Source organism: Cutaneotrichosporon cavernicola (assembly GCF_030864355.1).
Source record: "Cutaneotrichosporon cavernicola HIS019 DNA, chromosome: 1".
Lineage (NCBI taxonomy): Eukaryota > Fungi > Basidiomycota > Tremellomycetes > Trichosporonales > Trichosporonaceae > Cutaneotrichosporon > Cutaneotrichosporon cavernicola.
The window spans coordinates 2877176-2899828 of NC_083393.1; the positions used below are offsets into that span (position 1 = coordinate 2877176).

The 22653-nt window shown below is 58.0% G+C and overlaps 8 protein-coding genes across 8 annotated transcripts; 5 read left to right on the forward strand and 3 right to left on the reverse strand.

The window, feature by feature from the left end:
• Positions 1-60: 60 nt before the first annotated feature.
• Positions 61-1279, reverse strand: CcaverHIS019_0110740 (uncharacterized protein; the record flags this gene model as incomplete). The annotated part of the gene is made up of 3 exons (XM_060596650.1): positions 61-307; positions 353-842; positions 1030-1279. 3 exons carry the CDS (start codon positions 1277-1279, stop codon positions 61-63), a joined length of 987 nt encoding a protein of 328 aa, XP_060453622.1.
• Positions 1280-1462: 183 nt separating this feature from the next.
• Positions 1463-2927, forward strand: CcaverHIS019_0110750 (uncharacterized protein; the record flags this gene model as incomplete). The annotated part of the gene is made up of 4 exons (XM_060596651.1): positions 1463-1962; positions 1999-2075; positions 2212-2717; positions 2787-2927. 4 exons carry the CDS (start codon positions 1463-1465, stop codon positions 2925-2927), a joined length of 1224 nt encoding a protein of 407 aa, XP_060453623.1.
• A 795-nt stretch (positions 2928-3722) lies between these two features.
• CcaverHIS019_0110760 (uncharacterized protein) lies at positions 3723-5756 on the forward strand (the record flags this gene model as incomplete). Its single annotated transcript, XM_060596652.1, has 1 exon — positions 3723-5756. One exon carries the CDS (start codon positions 3723-3725, stop codon positions 5754-5756), a length of 2034 nt encoding a protein of 677 aa, XP_060453624.1.
• A 208-nt stretch (positions 5757-5964) lies between these two features.
• exgA (uncharacterized protein) lies at positions 5965-7673 on the reverse strand (the record flags this gene model as incomplete). The annotated part of the gene is made up of 8 exons (XM_060596653.1): positions 5965-6085; positions 6123-6435; positions 6477-6609; positions 6656-7054; positions 7088-7188; positions 7220-7412; positions 7497-7509; positions 7543-7673. The coding sequence occupies 8 exons, from the start codon at positions 7671-7673 to the stop codon at positions 5965-5967; spliced, it is 1404 nt and encodes a 467-aa protein (XP_060453625.1).
• A 1410-nt stretch (positions 7674-9083) lies between these two features.
• CcaverHIS019_0110780 (uncharacterized protein) lies at positions 9084-10268 on the forward strand (the record flags this gene model as incomplete). The annotated part of the gene is made up of 1 exon (XM_060596654.1): positions 9084-10268. The coding sequence occupies one exon, from the start codon at positions 9084-9086 to the stop codon at positions 10266-10268; it is 1185 nt and encodes a 394-aa protein (XP_060453626.1).
• Positions 10269-11703: 1435 nt separating this feature from the next.
• CcaverHIS019_0110790 (uncharacterized protein) lies at positions 11704-14932 on the forward strand (the record flags this gene model as incomplete). The annotated part of the gene is made up of 8 exons (XM_060596655.1): positions 11704-11791; positions 11844-11856; positions 11910-11946; positions 12020-12131; positions 12212-12291; positions 12598-13310; positions 13346-13840; positions 13876-14932. The coding sequence occupies 8 exons, from the start codon at positions 11704-11706 to the stop codon at positions 14930-14932; spliced, it is 2595 nt and encodes an 864-aa protein (XP_060453627.1).
• A 153-nt stretch (positions 14933-15085) lies between these two features.
• On the reverse strand, positions 15086-17021 carry DAL1 (uncharacterized protein; the record flags this gene model as incomplete). The annotated part of the gene is made up of 2 exons (XM_060596657.1): positions 15086-16601; positions 16834-17021. The coding sequence occupies 2 exons, from the start codon at positions 17019-17021 to the stop codon at positions 15086-15088; spliced, it is 1704 nt and encodes a 567-aa protein (XP_060453628.1).
• Positions 17022-17819: 798 nt separating this feature from the next.
• On the forward strand, positions 17820-19239 carry MDH1 (uncharacterized protein; the record flags this gene model as incomplete). The annotated part of the gene is made up of 3 exons (XM_060596658.1): positions 17820-17925; positions 18152-18293; positions 18471-19239. 3 exons carry the CDS (start codon positions 17820-17822, stop codon positions 19237-19239), a joined length of 1017 nt encoding a protein of 338 aa, XP_060453629.1.
• Positions 19240-22653: the final 3414 nt, after the last annotated feature.

A 22653-nucleotide genomic window follows, 5' to 3' on the forward strand; every position in this document is an offset into this window, starting at 1 on the left:
CATTCACTGCGCGACGATCGGCTACGTCCATTTCAATGCAGAAAACATAATAAGGAATGTCTAGGGAGCCGAGGTCGACGCCAGATCAGCTGTTGTCGAGGGTTGGTGTAATGGAGGCCTGACATCTACCTCCTTGCTTAGGACATGTCCGACGCCAGAGTGTGCCGCGGTGCTCTCCTCTCCACGCTCCATCTTGTGGATCTCGGAGAGCACGTTGTTCTCACGCACGCGTCTGCGGATCTGGTCGCGCCGCTCCTTGCCGAAGAGTGCAGCCTCGTGACGCGCCTCCGCAAGAGCTTTGGATGCGCTGGCGTCAGCCTCCTTTTTCGTCTGTTATCTCTCAGCCACTCACTTAAGATGCCGGTCGACCATCACAGCCTTGACATCGTTTGCTGAGGTCCCTACCCGGTAACATTGGACGAATACGGTAACGCCTGCAAGCCCAGCGATGAAAGCCACAAACGCGCCGTTGCTCATGAAGATCACGTCACCATTCCCCTTGGGCGGCGCGTCGTGAAACGGAAAGTCCTCTCCGGGATGTGTGTGGTAATACCCCGAGTTGCCATCGGACGCACGGAAGCCGCGCGCCCGCGCCCCAGCCTCCCAGCTCGACGCGCCGCTCGCACGCGCATGTCGCGCCCAGCTACGCATCGCTGCGTCCGCCGACGCATGCGGGTCCTCGGCGTCGGTTGGCCCTGTCCATCCGTACCCCGTTTGCAGGTAGGAGGTGCGCGACTGTTGTAGTGAGAGAAGCTTGTACGCTCGGTTCAGGGTCGCAAAGTGCTCGGCTGAGGCTGAAGGGTGTGAGCTGTCGGGATGCAGCACCAGAGCGAGCTTATAATCTGCTGTCAGCATAGGCCACGGCTTGAGCGACGGAACCCGCTCGCTCCCATCCCTGTTATTGACCGCGGAGGATCGCGGACAATGATCCACGGTATCGCACGACCCAAACCCCGTCTCCAACCTCCACCATTCGGAATGCGTTCGGAATACCTCCACCCCACTGAACTTCTTCACGTCTTCACTCACACTGCGCTTTGATCTCGCGCGGTTCAGCACCGCGCTTCAGAGCGAGCACTTCGTATGGGTCTGGTGGGCCGCCGCGCTTCCCCTTGGTAGGGAAGATGTAGTCGTCCATACGCTGGCGTGGGCGGCTCGGTCCAGCCTCGGTTCCCTCGTTGATGAACGCCGCGGCATGCGCGCACCGGTGCGATGGCCTATGCCATGCAAAGTATGAGGGGCCGCGAGAGAGCGCAAACAGGTGGCGAGGGGGGTGCATGGTGGATGAATGTGTGTTGAGTGAGCAAGGATGCGTAGGCAGAGTGTGATCTCCTAAAGGGAGGTACGGCACCAGCCGATGCACCACAGATACTAAGGGGACGGGCTGATAAGACTCAATACTCTCTGTGGGGCACCGAGATAACCCGTCGGCAACGACTCCAGTAATAACAACTTGTTCGAGATGGCGCCAGCTCACTCCCTTCCCCTCCGCATACGGCCTGACTTGGGCGCCCCCGGCGTCTGGCCAGCTGACACTGTCGCGCGCCTCCAGTCGCTCGCCAAGGTTGTCATCTACCCCCTCCTCCCCTTTTACGCGCTTCGATGGCTCTTCGCCCCACATGGCCAGAGCCTCAAGACCTACCTCCTCTCCCGGATGGACGTGTGGCGAGGCTACCTTGTACCGCTCCTCACTCCGCCCGAAAGCGCAGAGTTATCAGTGCGACCTCTCCCCAAATCGCTGCAATACATTCCCTTCCCTCCTGATGCGTGGAACGGCGCGAGTTGGGAAGTGACCGACATTCCGCCCGCGCCAGAGGACATGATGGGGTACCTGGTCGATGGACCGACCTGCGTCAAGCCCGTCACGCGACCGGGGTTCATGCTCACACCGTCAGGTGCGCTGGGGAATGGGTTCGCCAAGGCCCAGCCAGGCGAGAAGATGATCCTCTTCCTCCATGGCGGGTGAGATGAGGAGAGGGTCCAGATGGCTAACGGCAGAGGATACATTAAGGGTCACCCATTGTGGACACCATTCCCTCTCAATCTCGCAAAGGATCACAGTTTGCGAACATTTCGTGAGTATCCCATTGAGTTGTGATATCCCGCCTATCGGGCATCCTGGGACATGTCTCGATGAGATCTGATGATCATTAATCGGATCTCGTACGGGGAGGGGGTTCACCCATAAATTTCACCCCCGACTAACAGCAGTCTGCAGCTACCGCAAGACTCTTTCTGATCCCACGGCGTTCCCTGCTCCACTCCTCGATGCTCTTGCGGCTTGGGCGTACGTCACTCTCACTCTGGGTTTTGCACCCGCACAAATCCTGCTGTTGGGCGACAGCGCAGGTGGACACCTCGCCCTTTGCCTCGTCCAACAGCTCGCGACCCTGGGTAGACCACAGGCCGGGGCCCTCGCTATGGTCTCGCCCTGGGCCGACTTCACCGCCAGTTTTCCGAGCTGGGCCAACGAGAGCGTTGACCACCTCTCTCGCCGTATGCTGCTTACAGCAATCCGGGCCGCCACGCGACATTATGCGCCAGACGCGATTACGGATCCCCTCTTCTCTCCAGCCCTCGCGGGACCCGGACACTGGACGTGTCTTTGTGCGACGAGGGTGCTCGTTAGTGTAGGCACGGACGAAGTCTTCGCGGACGAGGACGATGCGCTAGTCAAGGGTATGCGGCGCGACGGCGTCGACGTCACGCTCATCAAGGTAAGGGATTCAATCAGGATCCGCAATGCATTCCTCCTTTCCGGTGGGGAGACTGGCGGTTAACCCCAGGATGTTAATGGATTGCACGAAGGGCCAGTTACGCTCTGGTCGCCTGGTGCGTACGACCATTTCAGTGCCGAAATCGGCACGGTCCTAACCCATATGCCCGGCCAGCAGATGAGACTGGAGGTTGGTGCAGGCTCGGGGTAAGGGGCAAGGGTAATCTAGCACATTGCGGAGGCATCTCGGAGGTGGGCTGATTAATGAATACTTCCTAGAGTGAGCAGCGGTTTGCTCAATCCGCTCGGGACTTGTGCCCTCTCTGTTTGCTTTGACATTTAGGACAACTGTGATATCTCAATGAAATGAGGTTGATGAAACAGTGGAGCCATAGCCGGCGGGAACTGAGGTGAGACACTATGAATAGATTTGGAGCAGAGCGGGAGACGCCTTGATTGCTTATGTTCACAGAGGGAATTGCATTGGAAACAGGGCGACTTGAAGAATTCCTGCGGATTTCCGGCTGCGGACGTGTTGGTCGCGGGCAAGGCGGGCAAGGCCCGCAAGTGGCGGCGGAGACCAGTTCATGTGAAGTTTGAGGTATGCAAAGTATCTCAGAGTGGGGGAAAGAGGGGAAGGAAGGGAGGAGGGGTTGGAAGAAGGAAGAGGTTGCCACCGGGGACCGTGTCCCCCCAAGGGGGGTGGTCTCTAAAGATGGTCAGCCCTATCATCCCCACATGTCTACGGAGAAACCAAGATATATCCCACTATCGATTCTCACATTGCTCATCCCCCCCCCTTCCATTAATTGTGTCATTGAGACCCTATTAACTATACACACTCGCGCGCGCCATACATAGCCGCGGTGACGCCAACATTCACTCGAACCGCGTTGATTACAGCGGCGCCGCCGTCTCCGTTACCCCTCTCTTCACCAACCACTCACCAAAACGCTTCGCCACCGGCAGAACCAAGAGTGACATCCCAGAGTCAACATTCACCAGGATGTCAGAAAGCCGTACGCGTAGCACGCGCGCCTGCGTCGCATGCAGTATCCGCAAGATCAAGTGTGACAGCAACGACCCGTGTGCCCACTGCGTCCGTTTCTTCAACGGCGAGTGTTTCTACACGACGCCGAAGAAGCGTGGGCCACCCAAGGGATGTCCGCCCCGGGGCGGACATAGGAAGCGACAAGCGCTCGAACGCGCCGAGGCCGCCGCGTCAGAAGCCGCAATACACGGAGCAAGTAGCGGAGCAGGAGGGAACGACGCCCACTGCAGTGTCACTGGCAACATGGGAGTGGTGACTGCACAGTCTGCCGCGGCTCGAGCCCCGCTTAACTCGGCCCGTATACCCGACACACCGAAGATGGACGAGATGATCAGCTTCGACCCCGAACTCCTTGCAATGCCGACGCCGCGTACCCTCCCATCTCCGCAGTTGGTTGGCGCGTCGCCATCATCTGGAGGCTCGAGCTGCCACGCGGCAGGGCTGAGCAGCGAAGCAATCGACGACCTGCTGCTGGTGTATGAGACTTTCATCCACCCGCACTGGCCAATGATATACGTACCGCAACTACGCTCACTGCGCTCGCTCGAGACGTACAGTCCGCTCGTGTTTGATGCCGTGCTGGCGATCAGCGCGGCCAACTCGGACATGTGCGAAAACTTTGGCGTCAACGGAAGTCACAAGGCTGGCCGCAGCTTTGCCGTGGCGTGCGACCTGCTGACCGAGAGTGTACGCGCGCGCGTTCTCGGTACAATGAATGGGCGTGACCACGCACCGACGCTCCAGAGCGTCCAGGCCCTCTTGATGGTGTCGCTCGTGGACCAGGGAGTCGGCCGCACCTCCCTAGCCTACCAGATGGGCGGGTTTGCGTGTCGCATGGCCTTGGACCTGGGGCTGCACACACATTCTGAGGACATGCGATCACGCGACAGCCAGGAACGCTGTCGGACGCTCTGGGCGACGTACATCCTCGACAAAATGCTCGCCGCCGTCTCGCAACGCCCCGTCAACCTCCGCGCCGTGGATATTGACGCCGCGCGCCCAAGTATCATGGAGCGCGACGAGTTCGACCTGTGGCTCAGCGGCGGCGCGCAGGCCCTCCTCCAACCCAACGTCCGCGAGAAAATGGAGACGGTAAAGTCACATACTCTCAGCAGCTTCAACTCGTGGATTGACGTCATGGCGTCCCTCGAGATCATCATTGACCAGGTGTACCGGCCCTCTACCCGACGCGCGCGCATGCACGGCGAGCATGTGGACGGGTACGATGAGGTGGTGGTCCACATCGACCAGCAGTTGCGCAAGTGGCGCTCTGAGCTACCGGCCCACTTGCAATGGGACGATGATTCGGATACAGCCCACATCAACACGGGCTTGCATCTCCTCACCATGCGAGGATGGTACCACATCTCCATGCTTCTCCTGCACCGTCCGCAGGTTCCGTTCCTGGATACGGCCGACTCTCCCGACGGCTACCGCGTCGAAAGCGGCGACCGCGTCCCCGAGACGCCCATCAACTTCCGCCTTCCCAACGGCCTAGACGCGAGCCGGCACTCCGCGACGGCCGTGTGCAAGATAATGGAGCAGTACGAGCGTACCTTCCGCGTACGAAAGTTTGCCAGTTCGTGGGTCTACCTCGTCTTCCAGGCTGCGACCGTACACGCGGGGTTGGCGGCGCACGGCCCAGGTCCTGGAGCGAACCTCCTCTCCCCGACCAGAGCCGAGAGCCTCCGACGCCTTGAGCAGTGTATACGCTGGCTCGACACGATTGCGATGCAGTGGTCCAGCGCCAGCCGACACGTCGAGATTTTACGCAAACTCAGTGCTGCTGGGGCACGGACACGCCCGCCATCCCCCTTCCCCGATCCGAATTACTTGGAAGTTACAGACTTCCAAAGCGGAGATGGCGAGACGGGGATTCCAGGCATCTCGCAGCTCGACCTCAACGCGTGGATGCTGCTGTGGGCTAGCATGCCGACTGCAGGCGACGACATCAACCTCTGGCAGCAGTGTTTCCCGAATCCCTCATAGGTGTGCGTGGGATGACGTTTGTAGCAGGACAAATTGAATAGACATAGAGACGATTGTAGCATGTATCATTGAATAACGGACTGGACGGAGCATACATGCATACAGAGGCTGCTTGCTCTAATTATACAATGCGATGATGGTGACGTCATGCTGCGAAAGGAAACTTTGTGCACCGAAAATCGGGCATTGATCAAGTTCAACTTGGGCCTCAGATCATCATGAGCGCGGCGCCACCGGCCAGCAGGGCGATTCCAGGGACAGCAGTGCAGCGCGACGCTGAGCTCACGCCTTTGAACGTGTTCTCGAAGCTGTTGCTTCGGCACGGCATGCTGGCGTCAGCAAACCTAAACAAGCTTGCAGACTCACCCAAACTTGCGGTTGCCGCTGGCGAGGTCGCGGGGACGAGTAAGCCACCCGCCATCAAAGTACGCCTCGAGGCTCCAGTCCAAGGCTTTCTCGGCCTTCCAGCACCACGCGACCCAGCCCTGTGCCTTCTCGTACACCCACGTCTGCGTCTCCCACGATCGAGTGAGGTAGTCGCGGTACGCGGGCGTCCATGTGTCGGGCTTACCTGATATGGCAGCGCACTCGTTCGGGTTGGCCATCTGCTCTCCCATACCTGGGTTCCACCTGATCGGCGAGCCGGTGTACGCCCAGCCTCCACAGTCGGTTGGCGCAGCTGCTGTCAGCTGTGACGAGCCAGATCAGCCATCAGCTTACCAGTGAACTCGCCGACTACGGTCCAGAGGTTGTCGTCGCTGTTGACGAGCTGGGGAACGAGGGCGCAGTACTCGGCAATGTGGTCGTCGAAAGAGAGGGCGAGGGTGCGGTCCTCGAATACGTGGTACGAGTGCTGATGTCAGCTGATTCTTACACTATAGCAGCTCGTGAAGTCTCACCCAGTCGAGCGCAACGCGCGTGTACTGCGGGGAGCGCATGAAGCCCTTCCAGTAGTCGAGGCTCTGGTATGCCTCGGATATGATGACCACGATACCTCCTCCGGCCGGAGTGGCTGGGCTCTGGTCCCGGATAAGGCTGTAGGCAGCACGATAGAATGTCTTGAGGAAGTCGATCGGGGCGGGGGCCTTGGACAGGTGCGGGTTCGGCTCGTTGAGTACGCACACGCTGGTCACGGTGCCGGCCCACTCGGCACGGTTGAACTCGCGCATAAGGACGTTTAGGGCCGCGCTCGTGCGGTCCATGTTGACGTTGTTGTCGTACCACTTGATTACGCCCAACTGGCCCGAGTTGTCCCACGTGTTCTGTCCGCCCGGCGCGCCGTGTAGGTCGAGCATAACCTGATATCAGGTCCAATATGGGAGTTAACTCACCTGCAGGCCGACAGATTTGGCCCACCCGACCGCCCTCTTTAGGTGGTTGAACGCGCCGACCATGAACACCTCGCCTTCGACAAGTGGAACAAGCGACCAGACTGACGTTAGCGCAAAAAGGGGTATCCTCACAGCCAACGGGGATGCGGACGGTGTTGAGGCCCGAGTCGGCGATCTTGGCAAAGTCGTCATATGTGATCCATGTGTCCCAGTGCCGCCCGATTTCTCCATACGGCTGAGGCTGGCCAAGCTGGTAGCGGGCGTACGTCGCCTCATCCTTGACCCAGTCGGGCTTTCCAGTGAAGAGAGACGGGGTGATCCACGGCTGGTGTTAGTCATGGCAAGGGTGTAGAAGTGGGGTACCACAGACGCGCCACCTTTCCTGCCATCTTCTCGTTCCAGGACCCACCTCGAGCACGAGCCTGCTGTCAGCCCCCACCCTGCTTTCAACCTACCATCCGCCAATGTTTACGCCGCGCACCGGGCCATTGCCCCACGATTGCGGGGGTGCGTGGTCTAACCGACGCTGTGGGGCCGCAGCTGCAAGGCATGCAACTAGGAGTAGTATGGTGGCGAAGGCGAACATTGTTAGGTGAGGTGAGAAGGAAGGTTGGAGCAGGGAGAAGTGGGTCTCTTTATACGCAATGCGGCTGGCGACGCGTCGCGCCGTCGGTGGCTTGGCGGGCGGAGATGTTCTTGTTTATGGTCGGAGCACTGTCAGGACACTGTGAGTGTATGATGTGCGAACGCCACGCCGCTACGTGCTGGTAAAGGAAGATTGGGAGCGGGATTCGTTAGCTGGAGACGATGGAATCAACAAGAACCTCTGTGTCGTACATGTATGTTCTCAGTAAGTGTGAGTAGAGGCAATGCCAAGGTACGGAGCGTGACTGGTGTTGTATGACCATGGTCGGTGCGGTTGCGAGTAAACGTTGTTGATTGAGCAAGTGACAATGAAAGGAGAAGAAGTTGAGGGGTGACAAGGTGAGGAATGACTAGTGCGAGTAAGGCACGAGGATTCTGGAGTTTGTGGGGGAGATTGGGGGTAACCTGGTATATCCATTATACTAATCAGGTTTCGTCTTGGAGCGAGCAAAACATAGGGTCAATATGATACACCGTGCACTCTTTCCAACCACTCTGACCACTCATCCCCCCGCAACATGGCGTGGCGCAATCCGTGGCACCTCAAAGAGGGTGCTCTGGATCTATTAACAGCGGTTACCTCGCACGTCGCAGGGTTATGGCGGAGGATTTGGGGCACTGCTGATTCCTGACATTGGGGGAACGACTTGTCAGTGGGCCTTCCGGATTGAAGAAGCCAGTCGACGGACAGTACAATGCAGCACCGAGCGCAACGGGAGAATCGAAAGTTTGTTGGGGTACGACAATGGGATGCGACAAACTTGGCGACTTGAACTATGGCGACTTCTCCGATGGACCTGAATGGCATCTGGCAGCCAGTAAGCTGTCTTCCTCATACACAGCAAGCCAAACACTGGTTTCTGGGTTGGGAAGCACACCTTTGCCGTCTTGGATTTCCCGTTTCGCTCATCAAGCCACCAGTAGCCAGCAGGACGTGGATTGACTGATCGTTGAGGAGCGAGAGTTTTATCCATGCGTTTCCAGACACCGCCACGTTATAAGTCCCCAACTTGGCCAACTTGATCTCAACCCACGGCATTGAAACAAGATATAATACATGTGCACAACGCAGTGCGATATGCTCCACGGAGCATACTATCGGAAACCCATGTGGTCCAGAACATTTAAACAGGCTCCGTGGAACCTGCCGACAGCTCTGGGCTCAGCTAGGCACAGCTTTAAGGCCTGGTTAGTACCTTGATGAATCGCCATGCCGCGGAACGTTGATGAAGTTTGAACAGCCGATCACCAAGGTTCCGCTCCACCAACGAGTCACTGCGAGCTTGCACCTCCAGATATGTGCATCTATAGAAATGTCCCACGCATCTCTCTCCAAGTCAGCATCAACAACATGCACCCTCGCACACTCAAGGCAACCTTCGCGACGCTCTCGACCGCCGCCGCATGGAGCAGGCCCGACGAGGGCGAGCCTCACCAGCGCACATGGATGGCATTCGCCTGGAATGCTACCTTGTGGGAAGACCTCCTTCCCGTTGTGCAGCAGAACCTTGCCAATGTCGCTGCGGCCATTTCCCAATTCGAGCCAGTAAGCATGCTCGTACGACCGCAGGATAAGTCAAAACTCCAAGGGCTCATCAAGGGTGCCTCGAACGTAACTCTGGTCGAGGGCGAGTTGGATGACATGTGGATGCGGGACACTGGGCCGATATTCGTCCGCAATGACAGCGGTGTCGCCGCCGTCAACTTTAACTTTAACGGATGGGGCAACAAGCAGTGGCACGCCGCCGACTCAAAGGTCGCGGCAGAAGTTGCGTCCAGCGCCGGCGTCGAACTCCTCAGTACCGAACTCATACTCGAGGGCGGCGCTCTCGAGGTCGATGGTGTTGGTACCGCGATCATCACGGAGAGCTGCTTGCTCAACAACAACCGTAACCCCGGGTGGAGCAAGGCGCAGGTGGAGGCCGAGCTCGAGCGCCTCCTCGGCATCACCAAGGTCATCTGGCTCCCTGGAATTGCGGGTAAGGATATTACTGATGGCCACACCGACTTCTACGCCCGCTTCGTCGGGGAGGGGCATGTCGTCGCTGGCTTCGAACCCGATACCACGAGTTTCGATCATAACGTTACCACCACTCACCTCGACATCCTCCGCTCCGCCACGGATGCAAAGGGCCACCCTCTCAACGTGACGGTCCTCAACGCCCCCACAACCGTACGGAGGGAGTATCGTAACGACGAGGATTTCGCGGCCGGCTACATCAACTTTTACCTGTGCCGGGGAGGCGTCATCGCTCCTCAGTTTGGAGACAGCAAGGCGGATGCTGCTGCACTCCAGACGCTCCAGGACGCGTTCCCGGACCGCCAGGTCGTGCAGCTCAACATTGACGGTATTGCAGCCGGTGGAGGCGGCATCCACTGTGCCACGCAGCAGGAGATCGCACGCGATCCGGCTAACCCTCCAGCCGTACCGTCGGCCCAGCCCTCAGCGTTCAAGGAGAGCTCAGGCGTTCGTCGACACGCGCGCAAGTGGCTCGGCGCTGTTGTTGCAGGTGTCGTTGGCGCGTCAGCTGTGTAGCGAAGCGCGTTGCGGGGGAAAGGTATTGGGTCGATAGTTGGTTCTTAGAGGACGACTGGGGTGCTGCTGGCCTGACATTCCAACAGTGGTGCGAGATGGCCGCCCAGCGCCACAGGAATCAGGGTGATCCCCCTCGCGTCCAGCATCTAACCGCACTCCTTCTGCCCTCTACATAGGCCGTGGCGCGTCCCACACTATGTAACTGTCTTCTCCCTGACTCGCCCTCAGTCTAACAGAATAGCAGTGGTATGTAGAGCAACACAGGGCGTGGGATGGTTGCGGGGTAGTCTGCTGCTCTGTGCAGAAGTGGTAGAGCAGAAGCACAAGAGGAAATGGCCCCAGTCCGGTAAAACGAAGAGTTCCAACCGGTGAAGCTGAAGGGGAGAAGAGGAGAACAGAGATACTCCTTTCAAAGCGGTAGAGCGCTCGGGAAAAAACGCTAGATAACGAGTCCAAGCGCTAGTCTGGCAAGAGTGGGGTAGCCGATGATTTTGAGACCATCCCGCTTTGTTTTTCAGGTGTCCTTTGCGGACTAGGCCGCCGGTTTGAAGAACCCATATGGTATTCAGAATGCCACGAGGTTGAAGAACAGTGTGCATGTGATGGGCTTGTGGCAGCTTGACACGTTGGCAGAGACCTAGATAAAAGACTGTGTCATCCCTTATATTGAACGGCATGTGCCTGAGATGTGGAGTATTTGTGTATCGGCTACTTGGCCCTCTACCTCCACATGTCTCGGATTCTAAACCGGGCCCGCTCAACCTGATGAGACCCAAAACGCCTTTTCGATTTTGCTTCCGTTATTCACAAGTGAGACTCTTTCAAAGGGAATGACCAATCAGAGATAAGGGCTCTTGCTCGTATCGCGAGAAACCGGTCAAGTCGCGTGGCATTGGAAGGGGGATCACCGGCTACGCCTATGGTGTTGGGATGACATGAGGTGGTCAAGCCAAGGGATAAAGGTTATACAGGGCAAGCGGCCAGAGCAGGGTGACTAGGAGATTGAGCCATGAGCCATGAGTGCCATGAGTCATGAGTAATGAGCAAAGGGACCAGTGGCGGGATGGTAGCATGGACCGCGTGTCGCGACAGGCATAGTCCGGGGCCTCCGCGTTCAACCCGGTTATGGCCAGGGTGCGACCGCAGGAAGATCCAGATGTGAGACCTGGGAGAGAGGGTTAGAGAACTAAGGCTATAGCGGCGGGTGAGAAAGAGGCCGGAAACGGAGGCCGATGATGTGAATGCAATTCATCACAACGACACACTCTGTTCCAAGTACCTACTAGGTACTCTATAGTCTACTGTACAATACTCCATCTCTCAGTCTCTCAATCCAACATACACATTGACGCCCACTTCTTTCCCTTCAAAAGTGACCTTCCACCTTATTCATACAACCTCTATTGTCCATCACTCACATTCACCTTGCTTCATCATGGACAGCGACGATGCAATGGACGAGAACGGATTCGACCAGGGCCTCGCTCTCACTGAAGCCAACGAGTCACCTTCCTCTGGCAAAGGTAAGTAAACCGACCCTCTGTTGCATGGTCGAGGAATGTCTGCTAACAACAGCAACACTCAAGCGGTGTGTATATACTCTTCCCATCCATCGCCACTGGGATGTTTGCTAACATGTAGTGGAGATGCGTGCTTGGCCTGCCGCCGGCGTCGAATTGTGAGTCCTCCCTCTCCTCCCTTCCCCCCCCCCCCTCCCCCCCAAACGGCCGACCTTATCTCGCTCACACCAGCGCTGCAATGCCGCTAAGCCCTCCTGTGCGACCTGCGTACGCCTTAAGAAGGAGTGTGTATACGAGACTGGGAAGAGCACATCGCGCATAGCACAGCTCAAGGCTCGGATCGGTGAGTCTTTGGCAGTCTTTGGCGATATCTCCTCACCTTCCTTCAACTGGCGCGGCTCGCCAACCGTTGCTGACCGGCAGCCGAGCTCGAGTCGCAGCTCTCCTCTCGCTCTCCCGAACAGACATCCAGCGGCGGGGAGCAGGGCATGCAACCCGGACCTGTTTTGCCTGCAGGAAGGTCTGTTCAACAATCGAGCCCGGGCCTCCAATCCGGGTCAGGATCCCCCCATGTTCCGACCCATCAGCTCGCCCAGCCGCAGCAGCAACAGCAGCATTCGGAGAACCCCTTCCGGGCGTCTGGCGGGCCCACAAGCCAGACCATCTCCCCATCGGCGCTCGGATTCTCAGGCCACCGCGTGGATGGAATGTTACCGCTGCCGGCCGAGGGCCACTGGGCACATGGCTCCCGGCAAACTACGACTACAGCTCGGACCTCACAACCACAGCTACAAGTGCACCACAACCAGTTCTTCCCCGACCAGCGACAGCAGGACGGACGTCACGAGTCTACGCCGCAACATCACCACCCCCAGCAACATTCTCACCACAATCACCAGTCGCGGCCGGCGACAGCACCGTCTTACCAATCGAATTCGGCGCCGATGACCTCTGGGCATCATCCGGAGGCGGATACGCTCGGCGCTGTGCTTGGTGCGGCTCCCCGCTCAGGACGGATGCCCTACCCACAGAGTACGGGCCCGAGGCCACTCGGTGTGCCGGACGAGCACTTTGACTTTGACCTCTCTTTCCTCGATCAGCCTGTCTATGACCTGAGCGCAGCGATGATGACCGCATCTATGGCCCAGAACGATCAGATCGACATTGGCGCACTCAATCGCCGGTACCACGGTCTCAGTGCGAGGTCCGAAGTCACCGGAGTGCCAATGAGGTCGCCAAGAGCAGGAACCCGAGGTACCTCACTACCAGAGACGGCAGCAAGTCCTCTTGGACGGGCGCCGCCTGGAGAGGTTCCGGCCGTCCTCAACAAGATGATGGGCCAGTTCCTGAAGCAACACCAGCAGCAGAGCGTCTCGTACTTTGAGGAAAACGAGGATGCCGAAATGGAGTTCCTTCCGTCGCTGGGCGACATCGAGATCCTCCCGTCACTGCCGCAGGGTCGTGAGCTGATGGGCGGCTGGTTCGACCCTAACGACATCCCACCCGCTGTGCGTGACCATCTGTGAGTTGCGTTGCTGGTACAAGACCTGACGGCAGCCTGGACCTGTTCTTCTCCAAGACGAATGCTGGGAACCTATTCCACGTTGTTTTCCACTTGCCGCGTCTCTACACGCGCTTGACTATGCCGCCCAACAAGCGCCCGCACCCGTGCCTCATGTACGCGATGTACTCGTGTGCGGCGCGTCTCTCGTCCCAGCCGGCAATCAAGCAGCTTGAGGGCCAGTTCTACAGCATCGCCGAGAAGCAGATCCGGTTGGCCATCAAGAACCACGACCGCCTCCTCGACGTCGTGCGTGCCATGGCGCTGCTTGTGTCGTACCTCTTCTCCAAGGAACAGTACTCTCTCGGCTACCACATGACTGGGACAGCCGTACGACTCGCCATCTCGTGTGGCCTTGACCGCATCCCAACGTCCGTGTGGTCACCCCAACCACCATTCAACGCGGCTATTCACTGCACATTACGCATGGGAGGGTATGCCCTTCCTCCACCAGAGGACCCGATCGACTTGGCGGAACGCATCTACGCCTTGTAAGCCGTGCAATGCGAAGGTTGCTAACATTCAGCTGGGCTGTGTATGAAACCGACCTCTGCACAGCTGTGGCGTATCTCTGGCACCCTGGTTTTCCGATCGATGAGATCCGCACCCCACTCCCACGGCCCATGATCGAGTACGAGCTGGGCATTGTGTCGGAGAAGGACGATATTCCAATCAGCTCCGTGTTCGACGCCACGCCTTATCCGTACAGCTCGGACACGTCTTTCATGGTTCTCCGCATCAAGGCTGTCACATTCCTCTCAAGAGTTCTCAAGTTACGGCAAGATAAGCCCGAGTTAGAGCAGCCGCAGGTGGCACCTGCAACGCCGGAACCGCACGGGTGCTCGTACCCGGGCTCACCGTTCCCTGCTCACATCACCCACCCTAAGGGCTTTGCCAGCCTCAAGGCGGGCATGGACAGATTCATCGCCTCGCTTCCTGAGCAGATGCAACCCCCATGGCAGTGGGACTCGGAGGATGACAGCGACTTGGGCCTGCCGCGTGTGCAGATGGGCCGCGACACCTCGATCCTTCACTTCCTTATCGGCAACGCGTACATGCAATTGTGGAACGTGCGCGCCTTGGACGCCGAAAACACTATCGCTATCCTTATCGCGCGCCGCCTCGTCAATGTCATGTACCTCTTCCAGACGGATCCCTTGAGCACAGGCTACGACATCTTCATGATCACCATCTGGAACGAAGTGGCCATGATTCTGCTCCGCGAAGCCAAGCGCCTGCAGTATGTTGGCGACGCCAAGAAGGCTGCGCTCATCGACGCCGACCTGGATGTCGCCATCACTGCGCTCAAGAAGTGGGGCGACGTCGATCTCGCCAACGAGCACGATGGTGCCGATATTGCCGCGATGAACGGCAAGATGCTCGATCAACTGCGCGCGATGAGCGAGCAGGACTGGGCTGAGTCGATCGCCGAGAGCCAGCGGCGGTACGGCGGAGGCGGGCCAGGAAGCCCCGGGGTAACTCCTGTGTCCATGGCTGGGTTGGCAGACATGGTATGTCCCGAACTGGCCAGTTCGGGTGCAGGACTAGCTGCTGCGCAGTTAAACTCGACTGGGCTCTATTAGTATGTCAAATTGTTTGTAACATGCAGTATTGTGTATCACTTCTGCTGCACTACCAATATCTAATCACGGTGGGTATCCAGCAAGGGGTGACTGCCGACTCGCTTCCACACTGCTGCGTTTTTGCCTAAGGAATTACTGATGGCCGCTGACCCGTTACAGCTGGAACTGGCCCGACTTGTTGTGGATGACACCCTCGCTGAAGTCGAAGACCTTGTGGCCGCGGAGATAAGTCTGCTCGACGCGGCCGCGGACGGTCTTGCCGAGGTAGGGCGAGACCTTGTTGCGGAAGAGGAGGTGGTCCTTTGTGATGACCTCTGTGGCCTCTGGGTCAAAGATGACAAAGTCGGCATCGCAGCCCTCCTTGAGCTCGCCCTTGATGCCCTCGAGGCCGACCTGGCGGGCTTGGTTAATGCCGAGCCACTCGACGATGCGCGGAACGCCAACATCAAGTTCGGTGTTGAGGAGCTGGAGGCCGAGGCCGAGCGACGACACGCCTCCCCAAGCAGACATGAATCCTCCCTTTTTAAGTTCGGGCGTGCATGGCGAGTGGTCGGACACCACGTACTGGATCTCGCCGTGCTTGAGTGCCTTGATGAGTTCGCGGCGGTTCTTAGCGTCGCGAATAGGCGGGCAGCACTTGTACTGTGCCGCGTCGCGGGGTACGTCCTCGGCCTCGAGGCAGAGGTAGTGGAAGCAAGTCTCAACGGTGAGGTTCTTGACTGGGGCACCGCCGTCTGTACCGGCCCGTGCGGCGCGGAGCGCCGGTAAGGCGCTAGCGGCCGAGAGGTGGACGATGTGGAAGCGCAGATTGGGGTAAGCGCGGCAGATACGGAGGACGAGTTGGAGCGCATCCTCCTCCATCTTGGGCGGGCGGGTAGCCAGCCACGCAGCATACTCGCCCCCCGCGGCGAGGTATGAGCCTGCAAACACGGCGCCGACGACTGGAATAACGAGCGGTGCAAGGTTACGCGTCTGCTCCATGCCGAAGAAGTAGGCTCCGAGAGCAATACCGAGCGCGGGCCCAGCCGTGAGTGCCATGGCGATCTGGTTTGGGCCGGGCCCCCCGTCGACCTCGAAGTGCCTCGGCTTCCATGGCGAGAGGTAGGTAGCGAGTGTGACGCTGAGGAAACCGGCGATGCCAGTAGCGACTTTGCCCAGCATCTCCTGGCCCGTATTGCGGGCATGCATAATTGTCCCGAGGGCCACAACCAGACCAATACTCAATGCGCTTCCCCAGCTCGTTGGGACGAGGTGGCTCGTATCGCTGTGTCCGTGGGGATCGAGTTCGGCATGAAACATGACCAGTGCGTTCGTGTCTTTAAGCGCGTCGCATGCGTCGCGGATGTCCTGCTCGCTGACGTGAGGGAACTCGTCAACGCCAGAGTTGAGGAGGAAACACTTGAAGCCCTTCACGCCGGCTTTGACCAGCGGAGCTAGGTCTGGCGCATTACCAGGGATGATGCCACCCCAGAAACCAGTGTCACAGGCAATGCCCGCATCCTCTGCCGCCGCTTGTTTCTCCTCCAAATTGGCCACTGTGGTCGTAGGCGGGATAGAGTTGAGCGGCATGTCGACGAGCGTCGTTACACCGCCTGAGACTGCCGCTTGAGTGCCCGTTGCGAAACCCTCCCATTGAGTGCGGCCGGGCTGGTTGAGGTGGACGTGGGTGCTGATGTCAGCCAGAGGCGAGCGGGGTTTGTGTGGGAGTCACACATTTGAGATGCGACGGGCCCGAGCCGGATAAAGAGTCCTGGATAACGGTTGTCGTTCGACTGGCATCTACATCACAGGCCTTGTGGCCATGCGTCAATGTCGCGGCGACTAGCACTTCCGCACCGAGACACAGAGTAGAAGCCACGACGATCCAAAGTCCACCACACACCCACCCTAAACAAACTCACTCGATCAGACCTGGCAGTAACACCTTGCCCTTGGGTACGCGGATAACCTCGGCACCCGGCGCGGGCTCGAGTGACGAGCGGACGGCTACGATGCGGCCATCGGCAATGTCGATCGCGACGGCGGAGTAGTCGAGGCGGCCGGGGAGCACTGCCTGCTCTGCAATGACAGTGGTGGTCGGCTTGGACATGTTTAGTGAGGAGGAGAAGAAAAGTGGGGACGCGACGTGTCGGCGCAGCAAGCCACAAGTTAAGTGCGATCTGAACGGAGCAAATGGTAGTGGTGGGCAGTGGCGGGAGTGGCAGTGGAGAGTGGAGGCGGGGTAGGGTACTGTCTGTCATGTCAATGCGGGGAGCCGTGCCGTTGGCTATTCTGAACATGAGAATAGCCAAATAACCAAATACCCATATTGCCGTATAGTATAGCCAACACGTGCCTGGGCAGAGGTGATCGACAATCCCATGTGGTAGATAGGCTTGTCAAAATGTGCAAAGTCAAAGCCTCAAGCCTGACCTGGTAGGCTCGCGGATTGATAAGGGGGAGGATTATATAAATAATTGATCGAAAAGACCGAGAACGTTCCGTGTCGGGTTTATGGGAGTTTATAGAGATTTGTATGACACGGGTGCTCAGAGACCTTGCTTTTATTAGGAAGGATACATTCACCAGAATAGGGGTAACGGAAGGAGAGGCACGAGGGATTCTCCGGCCTCCGGTGAACGAGTCACCTTTGGTGGACCATAAGGGCATAAAGTGAGGGTCCGGCAGTTTCCGGGTGAGGTGGATCGGGTGGATGCTGGATTCTAGCTATGGCGTTATGCCTCACGTCTCGGGTGTGTGTCCATGGTAGTGTACCGCCGGCTGTCAAAGCCAACGTCACACCCCCCACCCACTCTGATTGGCCCCACGGGCGCTATTCACGCAGCCCACCGCTTACATACATAGTCGCTTGTCCCCACCACATCTCTCCTCCAAAAAACCCATCACCATGTTCGCTCTCCGTGCTGCCTCCAAGTCTACCCTCGTTCGCGGCTTCGCCTCGTCGGCTCGCGTCGACTACAAGGCTGTCGTTCTCGGCGCGGGAGGCGGGATTGGTGCGTTCACTCGATTCTGGCGTTGTTTTGAGTAGTTGTGATAGTCGGAACGGTGTCGGAGGAGGTGGACGTGGAGGTGGTGGGGTGGTGTTTTTGGTGTGGCACCGTTTTCGGTCTGCCTCCACCTCACTCTCAGCGCCTTCCCTGCGCCTCCTGCTCCTCTGGCTGCTCCGCTACCCGCTACTCGAGCTCGTCGCATTGTTTTAGCTCATCGCTAACCCCCCAGGCCAGCCGCTCTCGCTCCTCATGAAGGAGAACCCCAAGGTGACCGAGCTCGCCCTCTACGATGTCCGTGGTGCCCCCGGTGTTGCCGCCGATGTCTCGCACATCAACACCAACTCCAAGGTGACTGGCCACGCCGCTGACGAGTGAGTTTTACGCGTGCGATGGCAATGCCAGGATGCCAGAAGGTTGGATGAAAGCCGGGTGAAAACCCGGCCGAAGATGCCGATCTCGCACCCTGTCAAAATAGGCCTCTGCGTCATCGGCGATACTTCCGACTATGCCTTGCCGGGATACTAGTTTTCGCAAGCGCTGACCCGTAGCATCGCCGGTGCGCTCAAGGGTGCCGACGTCGTCATCATCCCCGCTGGTGTTCCCCGCAAGCCCGGCATGACCCGTGACGACCTGTTCAACACCAACGCCGGCATTGTCGCTACCCTCGCCGACGCCGTTGCCAAGAACTGCCCCAAGGCGCTCGTTGGCATCATCTCCAACCCCGTCAACTCGACCGTCCCCATCTTCGCCGAGGTCCTCAAGAAGAACGGCGTCTACGACCCCAAGCGCCTCTTTGGTGTCACCACCCTTGACGTCGTCCGTGCCTCGCGCTTCGTTTCCGAGATCAAGGGCAACAACCCCAAGGACGTCCAGGTGACCGTTGTCGGTGGCCACTCGGGCCCCACCATCGTCCCGCTCCTCTCGCAGACCGCTTCGTCGGCCGACATCAAGGGCGAGACCTACGACAAGCTCGTCCACCGCATCCAGTTTGGCGGTGACGAGGTCGTCAAGGCCAAGGACGGTGCCGGTTCGGCTACCCTCTCGATGGCTTACGCCGGTGCCCGCTTCGCCGGCGCCCTCCTCCGTGGCCTCGACGGCGAGGCTGGCGTTATCGAGCCCACTTTCGTCGAGTCGCCCCTCTTCGCTGGTGAGGGCATCGTCTACTTCTCGTCCAACGTCGAGCTCGGCCCCGAGGGTGTCAAGACCATCCACCCTCTCGGCAAGCTCACCGCTGAGGAGGAGACTCTCCTCAAGGCCTGCATCCCCGAGCTCAAGAAGAACATTGACAAGGGTGTCGCCTTTGTCGCCTCGTCCTAAGCTTGTAGTCATGGGAGCGTAGATGCATGTGTAGGCAGCAAGCGGAACGTGCAGCGCAACCAAGAGGTCAACCAGTCTGGTAAGCACTGTAACTCGAGCTATCGCTATCGACGGGGCGAGAGGAAGAGGCTTAAGGACCACTAACCAATGCCACTGACAACTCACCATTTACATTGACCGCCAGCCTGACGACCATGGTGGGTTGGGTTACGTGCGAGGTGACTGCGTGCGAGGCCAATTGGCAGGAGATGGTGACAGCCAGTCATCTCTCTTCACCCATTCCTCCTCACCCTCTTGTGCGCGTCACCGCCGTCACTTCTCTCAGCCCCCACTTTCTCTAGTGCGTCTCGGAAACTTTTGTCACTAAGAGGGTGAGTGGAACTCGCAAAGTCAAGGCGGTTCACTTGGTTCCCGTGCAACTGGGTAGCAAGTGAGGATTTGCACGCTCCTCGTCCACGCGACGGGTCGCGCGCTTACGCTGGAGGATAGCCGGGAGAAGGTAACCGTATCCTCCTGTCTTCGCCCAATCCTCTTGAACCCCTCATCTCGTCTAACTCCGACTCATCGCCCTGTACACTGGCCCACAATCGTCGTTTCGTGCACCATCTAACCCCGTTACCCCACTACATGTTCGCTTATGCGATGCTCTCCTTCCCCGCCACACCCGGAGCAGTCTGGTGCATTCGCCAAGATGGGCCGGGGTTGGAACCCGGAGAGGGGGAATGATCGCTAACCATCACTGGGAGGGGCCCAGACGGAGCCCCAAACGGAGTGTGGATGCCCGACCTCGCAAAAGTTTTTCGGTGCAATGGAACTCACAAGTTCGAGCCAAAAGAACAGTATTGCCGTCACAGCAACTACCTGCCGACGAAGACATGATTCGAACATGCGCTCCCGAAGGAAGTTGATCGCTGTCCCAGGGACATTCGAGTCAACCGCGTTAACCACTCCGCCACTTCGCCTGTGTGATGTGTTGAGATGGCGAATGATGGAATCGGCGTAGGACGCTTTCGGCGTCACGTGACCTTATAGCCCTGTAGATACGTGCTATGGCCCGTTCTAGTCATGCATCCGCTCTCATTCTACCCGAAGTTGCGCGAGCGAACAACGCTGCGGGCGGTCCGTGCGCAGCTGCAGATACGTCAAATCTGCAGTTCCAACATAAATGTGTATGCTCTGCATGTAGAAGTGCTGTGAGCGAGAGGACGAGTGTCTCCGGACGGCTTGACGTATTTCTCACCTCAACACACTAAGTGAGGTAGAGTTGAGTCAGAAGGACCGCGAGTTGACGAGGAGACGGTTACTGATTACCATGACTATCCTCTTGCCGAACCGTTAATTCTCTCGCTCTCTATCGCTTTCCACAGTCGGTTTTGTTCACGTCTAGCTTGCTCCCCTCCCGCTCCTACATGGACGTCTCTACCCACTCGTACATATTCACCGTGCTTACGGGAGCAGCGCAGCACCGCAAGCTGTCCTCTACCAAGTTACTGGTTACGACTACCTCGAGACCCGTTGAGTATCTACTCCCAGCACACTAAGAGCGCCGTTTGAGGTCGCACGTCACCCAGACGACAAACGGTCATGACCATAATGGCCTTGTCCAACACCCTCAGTGGACGATTGGCTCCCACGCAAGTGTTCCAACAACGTCTGTCACAGAACGCAGCAATTTGCTGTCGTAGAGGGATAGTACACACCGATGGTCGGGTTGCTCGAGACCGGCAGGAGGCGGATATAGTTACAATGTAGCCGTATTGACTTGGTGACAAGGAGATAAATACGTGGGAAGTATAAGGTACTAACGAAATTAAGTATATATCGTACGGTAAGTCGCGTGACTGTAACGAGAGTAACATACGACGGATCGTTGCTCACGAACGACTGATGGTGATATTCGCGTTAACGAGTAGTTGAGATGTACGGTGGTATGCGGTACGCCACTACAGTTGCCTGCCAAAAGAGTACTGGACCAGCCACTGCTGCCACCACCGACGAAGACCTGATTCGAACAGGCGCTCCCGAAGGAAATTGATTGAGAACATTCTAGTCAATCGCGTTAACCACTCCGCCACTTCGCCTCGTGATGAGGATGAATGGCCCGAGGACCTTCTTGCCTGCAAAGTGTGCCCTTGAGCATCGGGCGGTTCTTTACTTGTGCAGGTTCACCCGTGCACCCTTAGGTGGAGCCTGAGCCGGGAAGACAGTGAGCACAGTAAGTAAGTGGGCACAGGCTTTTGTCAAAAGTGTGGTCATCGTGCATACTCATGTTTCCCCTCAACCCGTCCTGAAGCCATCGTCTGGCAAGCTGGGTGCCCCTTTGCCTTCCCAACCCGGATCTCGTACGCTTTCCTCTTTCGCTCATGTGAGCGCCAGGCCTCGCGTAGACAGCACGTGAGTTCTTCTCGTCACTCGTCCATGCGCTGCACTTCTACAAGCCGCAATCGAGGTCGTTCCCTGGTGTTCAACGCCATCCCGGTACGAGTTACACCCTCTGACGCAAGTGACTTACAACAGAACGCAACCCAACCAAAAGCACAGTGCAGCATCTCCTGCAACTCTCGACGAAGACCTGATTCGAACAGGCGCTCCCGAAGGAAATTGATTGAGAACATTCTAGTCAATCGCGTTAACCACTCCGCCACTTCGCCTGGTGATTTAGTGAGGAAGGGGAATGGTTACCTCGCGCTCTCGTCAAGCAAGTGAGTGGAGGAGTGTCTCGTGATCATGGTTGGTCGCGTCTCCCTGTTCTGGTTCGACTCTCAGCGCAGCCGAGTTGAACATTGAACCAGATAGGCCGCCACGTTAACGGGCTCATTCATCTCAATGTCTGCAACAGGTATCATACCACCCACTAGATGGTTATCTCTACGTCCGCAACTCTGGGCACTCGAAATCTCGTTCGTCTTGCATCGCCTCATTTGTGCAAGCCTGTTCGCCGTAGCCGGCCTCCAGTCTGTTTCATATAAACGTAGCTCTCCGTAAACATAGTTGCATTCCAACGACGGACCAATCGCCATTCTTGTCTATCGTCATGCCCCAGGGGCCCAGTGAGTCTGATCTCAGCCGGCCCTCCACACTCGTCGTACGGCGGCCCTCTTCGTACGCATGCCGCGCACGACACTGTCGGTTGTTTCTCACACTTTCACACTTGCCCGGAAGAAGCCATGATACACCTGCTCCTCGCCCTCTTAGATGCCTCGCTTCTCTCCCGGTGCACTCTGAGCCTCTTTTTCGTACGTTATGTCTTTTCCGCATCGTTTGGATAAGCTTAAGAACAAAACGGTATAGCCCTGGAAAAAGTTCGGTGCAGTATTCTGTGCACTTCTCGACGAAGACATGATTCGAACATGCGCTCCCGAAGGAAGTTGATCGCGTCTCAGGGACATTCGAGTCAACCGCGTTAACCACTCC